The sequence below is a fragment of the Lingula anatina genome, chromosome 5 (genome assembly GCF_051362555.1).
Source record: "Lingula anatina isolate TDL-2025a chromosome 5, LinAna3.0, whole genome shotgun sequence".
Lineage (NCBI taxonomy): Eukaryota > Metazoa > Brachiopoda > Lingulata > Lingulida > Lingulidae > Lingula > Lingula anatina.
The window spans coordinates 566,960-580,147 of record NC_141771.1 but is presented as its reverse complement, the minus strand read 5'-3'; the positions used below and the strand labels follow the sequence as shown (position 1 = coordinate 580,147).

Below are 13,188 nucleotides of genomic sequence, written 5' to 3'. Positions count from 1 at the left end.
ACTTATCGTGTTTACAGTGAAAGTGCACGGCGACGGCATTGCCATCGGCGACGACAGACGCAGGTGATGGCAATATGTACAGACACATCTGTGTCTGTACATAAAAATGGAAATAAACTCATATCATTGTAATTTGTCAGACTGAATCATTCACTGTGTTCAGAATCTCAGAATGGAAGAAATTGGACATTTAACACTGCTCTATTGATATTTTTCCCATCTCATCAATTTTCTTAGTTGGTCATATAAAAATGGCAGTAAACTGTTAATTTTGTTTTATGTTAAAAATTGTTAAAAATGGAAATAAACCCATTTCAGAACAGTGCTGTCTTGTTTACATTTTGGCATTTTCAAGTTGTGACTTTGAAGTTCCATGGGCCTGAAGACCTTTGCTAGTCACATTTTCTGAATATCCATGATACTAATATTTTATTATTAAAAATTGATGGTCATTATACTGTTAAACATTATGTAATATTGCATCAAAATTTGAAGAAACCCCTATTTTGGGCACTGCTTCCATGATGACCATGTAAGGAAAACCATGTCACTTACTGTTCTCAAACAGTACAGTAAATATATATAAATGTGTCTGTACATATTGCCATCACCTGCGTCTGTCGTCGCCATCATCGCCAACGCCGGCGCCTTGCACTTTCATTGTAAACACGATAAGTGGAAGGCAGTTTTACTTTTGGGCTTTATATTTATAGAGCTGAGGAATTTTCATAAAATGCAGGTCAAGTTCGAAAATCAGGATGATCGGGCCATTATTGTAGAAGTTATGCTTTTTTTTTCACTTTTCAACATATATGCAACACTGTAAACACATTTCAAGGAAAACCGATAGGCCTGTTGTCATGAAACTCTCAGGAGTAATCGATTCCAAAAATCGACATGCGGCCTGAGTTGGAAAAGCAGTCTAATTGGCTTCCTTTTCTGGAAGTTTTGCATTTTCAAAGTGTGAACTTGAACTCCCATGGGCCTGAAGCCTTATGCTTGTTACACATTTAACTTACGTTGGTATTACCTGTTGAGCATAATTAAAATTTGATGTTGAATTTGCAGCTTAACATAATGTATTTTTGCATCAGAATTGACTGTACCCTATTTTGTTTTTTCCTTCTTTTTGTCTGTACATTTGACAGCTTTGCTGCCTTGTTCTTATATTGTGTTTACAGTGTTGCATATATGCTGAAAAATGAAAAAAACGCATAAGTACTAAAATAGTGGCCCGATCATGCTTAAAAATTGATGGTCATTATACTGTTAAACATTATGTAATATTGCATCAAAATTTGAAGAAACCCCTATTTTGGGCACTGCTTCCATGATGACCATGTAAGGAAAACCATGTCACTTACTGTTCTCAAACTTATAGGAAAGAAACACAGGACTAAAATACAGCTTCAGTAAGCAATGCAATCTTTTTGGTAAATTTTTTCTGGCAATTAAACATTTTTTTTTTTTTTTGTGAAAATTTAACTTTTCACATATTGGCATTTTCAAGGTGTGACTTAGAACCTCCACCGGCTTGAAGACCCATGCTAGTCACATTTTCTGAAAATCCATTATACATATATTTTATTATTAAAAGTTGATGGTCATTATGCTGTTAAGCATTATGTAATATTGCATTTAAATAGAAAAAACACAATTTTTGGTGCTGCTGCCATGATGACCATTATGGGAAAACCATGTTACTTATGATTGTCAAACTTTCAAAAAAGAAACACAGGACTAAAATGCAGCCTGAGTTGGAAAAGCAGTCTAATTGGCTTCTTTTTTTTGGAAGTTATACATTTTAGTGAAATATCCATTTTTTTCGGGTTGGCATATTAATTGTGGGACTCTGAGCTCCCATGGACATGAAGCTGAATGGTAATCAAATTTTCTACATGTCCATGCTATTTATAGTCAATAATCAAAAATTGGTGATAATTATTCTGTAATATATTACGTAATGTTACATCAAAATGGACAGAAATCTTTTTGCACTGCTACTACAAAAATTATGAAAAGAAAACTGTGTTACTTATTATTTTTAACTTACAACTATGATTTTTAAGATTGGCATGCAGTTCAAATTAGAAAGCCAGCTCAATTGGGTTGTCATTTATTATTGAATTATACAATTTTGTGTGAAATTTTCATTTTTCTCATTCTGGCATTTTCAAAGTGTGAACTTTAACTCCCCTGGGCCTGAAGCCTTATGCTTGTTACACATTTTACTTACATTGGTATTACCTGTTGAGCATAATTAAAATTTGATGTTGAATTTGTAGTTAAGCATAATGCATTTTTACATCAGAATTGACAGTAGCCTATTTTTTTGCATTGTTATTTCCTGCTTTTTGTCTGTACATTTGACAGCTTTGCTGCCTTGTTTATTTTTATGGATGACATCCTGTGCGCGCACCTATTTTCGTCCGTTCTCCGAAAAAAAAAAAAACTCCAATGAAGTCGGGTGGCAAACGTCATTATTGAATTTGCCGGAAAATGCGCTTTCTGCGCATGCGTATTATCGCCACATGGAAATATGGCCCCTCTGCTGTCAAATTCATCTCTAGGATTACTTTCCAAATTACACAACAATTAAAGTCATAAAAGAGAACGGGGGCCATTGTTTTGGATTGATATGCCATTGATATTGGGTATGGAGATATCACCTTTTTACAATTAAACGAAAGGCTGGCGGTGGTGAGTGATTATCGCCTGGAAAATTTCAGTGACATATTCTGTCCAAAGCAGAACCTACCGTTTTTTTTTGTTTTTTTTTAGCGAAAAAAGGGTCAACAAGGGCGTCGAGGTATTTGGTGGGCTGAAGGTCGGACAGGCCACCCAACAGTTTGGCTGCTTCGAGTGAGTCGAAGTAGACAAATTGGCATCGACTGAAATAACCTTTAATAGATTTGGTAGTATTAATATTTTTTTTACATTTCTGTGAAGTGTCCATAATGCTTTAATATTCTGAGAGCATGGATAAAGACAAATTGTTAGTTGGATACATGTTTCTGTGGTAAATTTGTGTTTCCAGCTGTGTACTGACAGCATTCCTTTACTTAAGCAGATTTTTTTTTCGCCCTCTCACACCGATTTCGGCGTTCCCAGAGGATGTCATCCATAAAAATAAAAAAGTGTGGCCTAAAGTAAAAAAAAAAAAAAAAAAAAAAAAAAAATGGACCCTCTATCTCTACCAAGATAAAAACAAGTTTTTGTAATTCTTATCTGGGCAGTGCTCATATCCTCAACAGAGCACGGTAGTTCTCTGTTCAAAACAGCTTGAATCATTTCTCTTTTTCAGGACTTTTCCATGATAGTTTACATCCTTTTTCTTATGGATATATCTCCCGACTATCTTTTATCTTATCTGTGCCATCAAAGAGAGCTGCTAATATTTGTAATACAGATTAAAGGCAGCCCCCTTGCCATCAGTAAAATAAAGCGTTTATTAATTTAAAGCTAAAGTCACTGTTCACTTTCTGGTATTTTCCATGAAAGTTGGCGCCCTTTTTCATACATCTCTTTAAGAGCTTCTCTGATTTTATCTCCTCCTTCATTAGAGAGCTCCTGATATTTCTTATCAACTTCAGGGCTGTTCTGGCATCTTCTATGGAATCATGGATAACAGACTGGATATTGATGCCTGGGGGAGAAAAAAATGCTTTTAAAAACAATAAAACAGACATGTTAAACTATACAAATAATTATTATCACTGAAGTCTACATGTACAATAGTGTGATTTGAAGACTGCAGTCATGGCAGACAGAAAGGACCAGGCTTCAAAGGAGAGACATTGTATCATCAAAAAACCCCCGCAGTAACTGAGTGTCACCACATCATCTCAGTGACATCAAAGTATCTGATTTGGAGACAACACTGACCCATCTCTACCTATCTCTATCTCTGTCTAGTGTCAGTGGTCACTGTGTCCACTACCTGGACATAATAGAACAGTTTAACCGTCTTACGCTCAGAAATTGGTCCAAACTTTAAGGCCAATATTTTAGTCAGCCTTGATAAAAATAAATCAGTAAGGGACCATTCCCAGACCCTATCATACAAACTTTGGATTGATCTATCTCCAAGGGGATTCTTGCTAAATTGCAATCACTTAAGCAGCTTAGATGTCCGCCACACCTACTGAAGCTGCTATGGGGTAATTAATTATCGTTAAGCAGCTTTAGTAGGCGTGCCAGACATCTCAGGCGGAAAGTAATTTAGCGAAAAACCCCTTGGAGATAAATCAATCCTGTTAGATTGACCCAGGTATGGGAGCCCAGACTAATTGTTCAATGAAATTAAAAGCTCTTCTGTTTCATAATAAGAAAAGTATAGCAGCCTTATGTCAAGCAGACTAATGTGTTTGTCTAAACCCTGAGACCTCTTTACTGGTATAAGCTTTAATTCCCATGTGTAACTGACCCCAGAGGTTTGAAAGGACTGCCCTATTTGTCAGGAAAAGTCCATTCTGGATAAAAATTGATCTATGCACACAAAAATATCATTGTAAAAAGTCCACTTTTTCGGAAATGGTACCCCCCTTTGGAAATTGCTGGCTACATGGCGAGCGTGCGCATCCCCATATCCCGAAAGCTTCGCAAATTGCGGCCGTGTACTTATGGCGATATCACCATTAGTTTCGAGGCTATTATTAGGGGCGATACAAACTAGTCGCAATGGCCTCTGCGTATGCATATGCATAATTCGTCATTTTAATGTGTCTTTCATATAATTAAACATGGCGGCAAGTATGGGTTGCTAGTCATAATAGCATATACGGTAAAGTGCCATGAATTTCGAACGGCTCTTGAATTTCGAACGATCTTAAAATCGGCCGTCTGGAGTTTTTTCTGGACCATGAATTTCGGCCAGTAAGCAATTTTGCGCGATCTTGATTTCGTGAATTTCGTACACCATAAAATCGGCCACCGGGCTATTCTCGCGCATATAAAGATCTAACAGTCGGCAATGTTGCCCTAGCATACCTTTACCTGAGTACTACGTGTGCGGCCCAAGGTGCAAGATAACGATCGGTACAGTTAGTTTAAGACGCTAAACAACATCGTCATATCCATTCATTCAGATAACAGGAGAATCTATTTAAGAGTTGTACTGTCGGGCTGTTGTTTCTTTACCGCAATATTCACTGTGAGATAGCGATCGGTAGTTTTGCTGAGGTGCACAATAGCATTGTTAACAGTAGAGACTTCAGTAACAGAACAAAAGAGCAATATTAAGAGCTGCAATAAAGATTACCATTATTGCTTTCTTGTCTCGCTCAGATCGTTCACGATCTCCCGCTGACGATCTTCCGCTAATGAAGTCCCTTGAAATGTACAAATGAAATGAAAAATATTTTTAAAAATTATAAATTCCAATGGGGAGGGATGGAGGGTTAAAAACAATCGAGAACGATCTCCGGCTGACGATCTTCCGCAAACGAAAGCCACTGAACGAGTATGAGCTTTCTCATTTCACGCGGATTGCGACGCTGACGATACGAAAATTGCATTCTCGTCTCGCCCTTTGGCTTACGAAGTCTCTTTAACAAATATGAAAATTGCCTCCTGGTCTCTCTCAGATTGCGAACTATCTCTCGCTGAAAATTTGAAATTTTCCTTTTTGTCAATCAGCTTTGTCAGTTGCCGTGCGTATGAAGGTCCGGAAGGTGTCCCCTTTCACAAATTGGCCTGTAGTTTGCTTAGTGTTTTGTACCGCATGAAGGTCACTCTTGTCACTGCTGCATACGGCGTGGAATGTGTATCTTAAAGTTCATAGAAACATTTTATTGTGTTCTGTAAGCTTTAGGAAGTAGTTTCGTCGTGACTGAATATCAGCGTACACTACAAAGTAGTACCATTCATCTGTGACGCATCATAAAAGCAAGGTACGTCATATTACTCTAAGAAAATTTCTTACAACGTCCACGGCTGTCCCGACAAGCCAAGACGTCATTAAAAAAAAGTCGCAAGCCGTCTAGCCGTCTTTGAAAAAATAGGTCGTCCCGTGATGTCAGCGGCCGTCCAAATGACGGCTGGACGGTTCGCTGGGAAAAGCCTTGCTCATAAGGGTATATTTATTTAACTAGGGGCTTACTGACATCACCCAGCTTACATGCGGGTGCATGCCTCCCAAAATTATATTAAAGGATAAAATTGTAATATATCTAAGCTTAATTGTTTGTAAATTTTGTAAAAATTGTCCATGCCACCCCGTTAGTTTGGAGGGTTAAGCTGGATCAAGTCCGTGTCAAAATTCTTTGAAACTTTGCAGGAAAAATCAATCTTCCTTTGTTTCTCTGGCTCCTTGTTTAGCCCGATGATCAGATTTATCTAGTGCCCCCAGGTCTGCTGGAGCAGCTCTTTGAAAATAACACACAGGTAGATTTTTATCTGAGATAAATATCGCGTTCGATACACTCAAGACAAAAGCTACCTGTGAGCTGAAGAGCACTTTACCCTCTAATTAAGAGGTAAAGCAAGTTCCAGCTAGATGGACGATTAAGATCGGACTTCAGATGGTAACTAGTATTGTTTACCTCAGTTCTGTGAAAGCAAACGAGAAGGGTGTCAGAACAATGGTGCATATATAAATTATACAGAGAATTTGTACATTCAGGTGACGTTAACTTATAATCGAAGGGGATTTTCGATAATATTCCTTAAAAAGTACACTAGATTTATAGAGAATAATATCATGGTTGGCCAAAAAATTATATACGCACAGTGTATCCGTGCGTATGCCTGGTTACGCCCCTGTCGCAAGCCAGCAAACCATATTCTGCTGACTACATGAAAATTGCCTTCTAGCATGACAAAAAGTCCAAGCTTCTATGCTTGCTCGGATGGCTGACGATCTCTTGCTGACGAATATAGTAATGAAGTCCCTTGAACTAGTGTGAAAATTGGCTTATTGTCGCGCTCAGATCGCTCACTATCTCCCATTGACGATCTTCCAGTCCCTTGAACAAATATAAAAACTGCCTTTTCGGTTTACTCTAGATTACCTATCTCTCGCGCTTGAAGATGGTTCCAATGATAAAACATACACGCTTTTCAAATGCGTACATTGACGCAACTATGCGCCAGGAAATCAGTTGCTGCTGCTGGTTAAGATTGGGTTGCCTGAGCGAAAAAAAAAAAAACGGCCCTGCACCCCCCCCCCCCAAACCTAGTATATTTGATCGCAGACAACAATCAGTGGTCATCTTGGTCGCAGCGCACGACGGAGAGAGACCGTAATACACAGTTCGGCTACCGTGGCGAAGGCTACCTGTGCGCCGCACATACCGATCTGCGGTCGTAGTGGCCTCCCCGCACGGAGGAGAGGCCGTAGTGTCGAGGCCGGCTTCTGCAGGGAAGGCTACGTATGCGTCGGAGACACCGACCCGCGAACGGCGAGATGAGGACGCATTCGCGCGTAAAGCTCCGCCCGACTTTAACGGTAAAGGCAACGAAACTGGTCGCGGAAGACACTTATCGCAGATGAAGGCTACCTGCACGTGCGCCATAGACACTGATCGGCTGTCGTCTCGGTTTCAGTGCACGGAAAGGAGCAACGGTAACACTAAGCTTCCATAGTAAAGGTTATCTGGCTGTGGCAGACGCTAAACGTCAGCCGTCTCTCCCTCCGTCCACTCCCGTTCTGAGCGCCAGGATCGTTTCTGAAAAACGACACTAGTTTCTGGCTGCCAGAATCGCTTTTGAAAAACGACACTACTGATAAAGATGCTGTTTTGCGGCCCTAGACAACAGTACCGCTCTATCCATGGGCCATACACAGTGATCGGGTGAAAGTACGTGTATACCTTTGGTCGCAATTACCGACACTCACACATCATACATTATGGTAACTCTAAATAGATCGTCGGGAGAAGATAACAGAAGGCCTAGCGACGAACAGACACCTTCTGGTCAAAATTGACAGAATTCCATGAAATTCGTACTTTCGGAAGTTCTGAGAACCTCCATTTCATGAATTTCGAATTTCTACTGTTCAAAATTCATGGCACATTACCGTAACAAAACATATAACAAAAACATGAAAGCTTATAATAGATTGAACCACTCGGTACCTCTGATAGAAAAACTTGCGGTAAATATTTCACAGCCAGGAAGGAACACAACACTCCTTTAGTTTTCCCAGGTTTTATTTAGCAACACTGCTCCCACCACTACTACAGCTACTACTACCTCTCTCAGAGAATACATACAGGTTATATAGTCTATTTGAACAATCGACTTTTGCTAGAGGTAAATGCTCTTAATTACAGGGTAGGAAGATGACTTACGTTGGTAAAATTATTATTAAAGAGTGTGGTCGGAGACGTCTGGCTATACTAAAAGAGAGACCACTGTCTGACCATTTCCTTTCAAGTGAAATGATGTTTACAAGTAGATGACCCATTAATTTTTATAATAATACAGTTGTGATAAATGTTCACGTCAAGAATGCTAAAGTCATGTTTTATTATGCATTAAAATTTTAAAATTAAACATACATCATTTTATATTTTCTGATGAATATAATTCATCTGTGTAGTCTATTGATAATAATCATAAATTTAAACGTGTCATTTTCTACACAAAATGAAAAAGCAGACTGTCTGCAGAAACTAAGCATTCGGACGCACCGTGACCTTCCACAATGTCTATTATTGTGAGACTGAACACTACTCACCAATGTGTCAGTAATTGTGTCAGTCCAAGCTTCGCTTATTGAATTGTTTTTTGACATTTTATTGGTGTCAAACACTTCAAATATCAGTATTTATAATTGATATTCTTATAAATAAAAACAACCTCTAGATAAGCATCATGGTGAAAAAAAAAAATCATTTTTTGGTTTGCTAAGGCTTCAAGATAGCAGGTGGGTGCAATTGCACTCGCAAATAGCACGGAATCGCCATGCTCGCACCCCTGCGCAACATAGCGAAGCTTTAGAGATATGGGGCCCTGGTCTACATGTGGCAGAGCACTGGCTGACTGTGTTAGTTGTGCCAGCTCTGTCACAATCATTGTGTCACATAGAAGACAACTATCACACTGTGGGGAAGCACAGTAAAAAAAAAAAAAAAAAAAAAAAAATCAAAATATGATCCAAGTTCAATGCCATTTCTCAAAACAGACTGACAAAGAGAACTAGAGGATCAGAGAGGCGATACCGCCTCCGAATATTGTACCACCAGCTGGAGCAAGCGCATTCGTATAGACCTCCACATACACAAAAAAAGGGACACAGCCACCAGTCTTATGCTTGACAAGCTGTAAAAATGCAATCAACAAGAATTTTCAAAATATGCAAAAAAAAAAAAAATATATATATATATAACTTAAAATGGTACAATCAAAGTTAAGTTCATCGTAAGGTAGGTCAAAGGTCAATTTCAAGGTCAGAGTAAATTGCCAGTATGTGACTTCCTATTCAACTTCAATAGTAACTATGGACCTATCTCTGCCAGTTTTGGAGATAAAAGGGAAGCAAAATTTGCAAAGTTCAGTTCATGATGAAAAATAGGTCAAAGGTTAATTTTAAGGTCACATTTAGATTGCCAGTATATGACTTCCTATTCAAGTTCAATAGAAACTATGGACCTATCTCCGCCAGTTTTGGAGATAAAAGGGAACCAAAATTTGCAAAGTTCAACTCATGGTGAAAAGTAGGTCAAAGGTCAATTTCAAGGTCACATTTAGATTGCCAGTATATGACTTCCTATTCAAGTTCAATAGAAACTATGGACCTATCTCTGCCAGTTTTGGAGATAAAAGGGAACCAAAATTTGCAAAGTTCAACTCATGGTGAAAAGTAGGTCAAAGGTCAATTTCAAGGTCACATTTAGATTGCCAGTATATGACTTCCTATTCAAGTTCAATAGAAACTATGGACCTATCTCCGCCAGTTTTGGAGATAAAAGGGAACCAAAATTTGCAAAGTTCAACTCATGGTGAAAAGTAGGTCAAAGGTCAATTTCAAGGTCACATTTAGATTGCCAGTATATGACTTCCTATTCAAGTTCAATAGAAACTATGGACCTATCTCTGCCAGTTTTGGAGATAAAAGGGAACCAAAATTTGCAAAGTTCAACTCATGGTGAAAAGTAGGTCAAAGGTCAATTTCAAGGTCACATTTAGATTGCCAGGATATGACTTCCTATTCAACTTCAATAGAAACTATGGACCTATCTCTGGCAGTTTTGGAGATAAAAGGGAACCAAAATTTGCAAAGTTTAGTTCATGGTGAAAAGTAGGTCAAAGGTCAATTTCAAGGTCACAGTAAGATTGCCAGTATATGACTTCCTATTCAACTTCAATAGTAACTATGGACCTGTCTCTGCCAGTTTTGGGGATATAAGGGACTAAATGTTATAATTTTGGAGTTACCATAATGTGCCATAAATTTCCTACAGAAAAAATTAATCAAAATTAAGAAAAGGTCATTTTGGTCAAAATTCTTGAAATGGGCGGTGCTCTGAAGTACCAGAAGTTCAAATTTGATGAAATAATGTCATTTTTGACCACAAGTTGTCTGCTTTGCCAAGCCTTATGTTTTATTTTTCCGGAGTTCAAAATTTATTATTCTTTACCGTACTGTACATTTTGCTTTCACCACCAATATGTACTTTTTGATACAGCGTAACTCGAAAACCATATGGAATAAAAAAAACAAAAAAAAAAAAAAACAGTATTGGGCTTTACAAGCTCTACAAAATGCAAAAAAGAATGGGTCTCTAGCATTAACGGTTCCCGAATTAGAGACAGTTTTCAGTTTCGGTATCTTATGGCCGCTACGCCCGTGATAATGCACCGATTGACCCCAAATTCACGGAGATGAAAGATGACCTGAAGGGTAACACTTTCCAATAATATTATTGGTTAAGTCTGTGTGGTGTCTGAATAACAGGGCAAATAATTTTTTTTTTTTTCGAAAAAAAATTCATTTTTTTGAAAATTTTGGCCCATTTGACCTTGAAAAAAAGGTCAAAGGTCAAATCCAAGGGCATATTTGAAATTTACACATATGACTTTTGGAAAGCCGTCTGTAGAAATTTTTCCCATTATTCCTTCCCTAGGGTAGATAATTAGCATTTAATTTTGCCATTTTTAGACAAGGGTGCATTGCAATGAGTGCCACACCTAGACCCCAATACCGACAAAGCCCAAATTTTACGTGGAACGAGTTGAGATTATAGGTGACCTAAATCCAAGAGATGGGTACACTTACAGTTCAATAATGAGGTTACTGCACAGGTCACAGCACAGGTCACCAGGTCACTCACCATTTACAACATGCCGTATTTTTCCACCAGGTTATTGGCCACACTAATATATAACTCCATTGCATTCTCCTTGGACATGCCTAGGAAATGAGGAAATAAAAGACACTGTTTACCCAGCACTTACTGAAATCTTGAATAAATCACTTCAAACTCACACTGCAGGTAACACAACCTTTCAACAACCTTTGAGTTTGTATGTGATCATTCTTCTTGGCAAAAAAAGTTTTTGGGCAGGTTAAATCTGGCCCTTCATTAAGGGTCTTGATCACCAGACTAAGGGCGTATTCCCATAGATTTTAGATCGATCTATCCCCGTGGAGAGTCTCACTAGATTACTGTCAGATAATCCAGCTTAAATGTCTGTCCCGCCTACTACAAGCTGTAAGGAGGTAATTAACTTTCGTGCCCGCTCGGCTGACAGCTATTCAGCGTGAACCCCCAGGGAGTTAGGGCGATCTAGTTTGGATTGATCTAATCTCTGGGAATGGGGTCTTACTCTTTCATGTGAGGTTCAAAAATGTTTACTCTTTTTACAATTTTATTTCCTTTGTCATTTTGTCACAAGAGGCAACAAAACGTATTTCATTATAAAATCATTCCTGTTGTCTATAACTGTTTGTAACTGGCCAAATTACATGCTCTTAAACATCATGTTAACTCATCATCGTGATTGATTATCTTCCATATTAAAGAAGTTAGCCGTTGGGATGCTAAAATCTACAATCAACAGTGTCCACTTCTTTCTTTCTTTCTTTCTTTTTTTTTTTTTGGTTAGCATAAAAGGTGTGGCATATTCAAATGTGGCTCATGTCTCTCACCTTTCCTCCCTTCCCAGGCATCCCACTTTGCCTTCCCTGTGAAGTCTAACATCCCAGGTCTATCTGCAATAGAAAACAGTTGACAGTATTATAAAACTGAAGTCTAACATCCCAGGTCTATCTACAATAGAAAACAGTTGACAGTATTATAAAACTGAAGTCTAACATCCAGGTCTATCTACAATAGAAAACAGTTGATAATATTATAAAACTGAAGTCTAACTACTATATCAGGTCTACAGGTCTATCTACTACATCTCTCTCTCTAATGCACACACACACACACACACACACACACACACACATTCTCTAAGCTGCAATAATCTATGTGTTACCTGTGTTCACATCTCCTATCATTGCCTGCTTAAACAACCCATACAGCTCCAGCATCTCGGCATCAGTGGGTTTGGATTTCAAGTTCTTGACATCTTCAGCTGCCTTGAGGAACTCCTACAAACCACGAATAGCAAAATAAGAATGATGTAGTGTACTGTATGAAGAAAGGAGTTGACAGTATCATAAAACTGAAGAAGCTAGGGCTCGCGCCTTTCGGCATTTTTTTTTTTTTTTTTTTGGGGGGGGGGGAGTAGTGCCAGACGCAGGGTAGAACGGCCGGATAGCTCAGGCGGTGGAGCACTAACCCTGTCAGCGAGAGGTCCCGGGTTCGATCCCTGGTCTGGCAGGTGGTTTTTACACTCTCCCAGAAATGCGCTACAGCTTCTTTAATGGCCTTTGACCTGCAGCTCACCGGCAGCTCTAGCCGTAGTCTGCCTACTGTTCAAATTACTGCGCTATGCTAGTTTCTATCTGTACTAACCGATTTTCACCTCATTTGTAGATGCACAATTACTTTATCTTACTTTCTATGCCACTACTTACCAGTTCGAAAGTCATTTTCATTAATTAAACCTTTTCTACAGATGAGCTGCCACTCCCTCTTTTGCTTGCTGGTAAGACTTCTTGTGAAACGTACCTTCTTTGTAAGAAGAGTTTACTCCCAAGACGGGCTAAATCTTACATTCAAATCGAATTTCCTACAAGTTCTTCATTCGTTAAAAATAATGGCCATCGATTCAACTCATCGAAAGCTT

General features: G+C 38.7%; 2 protein-coding genes across 3 annotated transcripts in view; both read right to left on the bottom strand.

Annotated features, from left to right (window-relative positions):
- Window positions 1-6,854, bottom strand: part of LOC106178652 (acyl-CoA-binding protein) — a 25,230-nt gene extending 18,376 nt beyond the window's left edge. Inside the window, exon 1 of the mRNA XM_087013863.1 lies at window positions 6,832-6,854. The gene's annotated coding sequence lies outside the window, so the exon portion shown is untranslated. The remainder of the gene's footprint in view (window positions 1-6,831) is intronic.
- On the bottom strand, window positions 3,477-13,090 carry LOC106159866 (acyl-CoA-binding protein-like). 2 transcript variants are annotated; one of them, XM_087013861.1, is made up of 5 exons: window positions 12,977-13,090; window positions 12,433-12,547; window positions 12,098-12,160; window positions 11,280-11,359; window positions 3,477-3,646 (listed from the first exon to the last, which is right to left on the bottom strand). In XM_087013861.1, exons 1-4 carry the CDS (start codon window positions 12,995-12,997, stop codon window positions 11,283-11,285), a joined length of 276 nt encoding a protein of 91 aa, XP_086869987.1. In that variant the 5' UTR covers window positions 12,998-13,090; the 3' UTR covers window positions 3,477-3,646; window positions 11,280-11,282. The 2 variants fall into 2 exon arrangements, 1 of the variants encoding a protein (XP_086869987.1); XR_015334765.1 differs by having other exon boundaries at window positions 3,502-3,646; window positions 11,225-11,359.
- Between the last annotated feature and the right edge of the window lie 98 nt (window positions 13,091-13,188).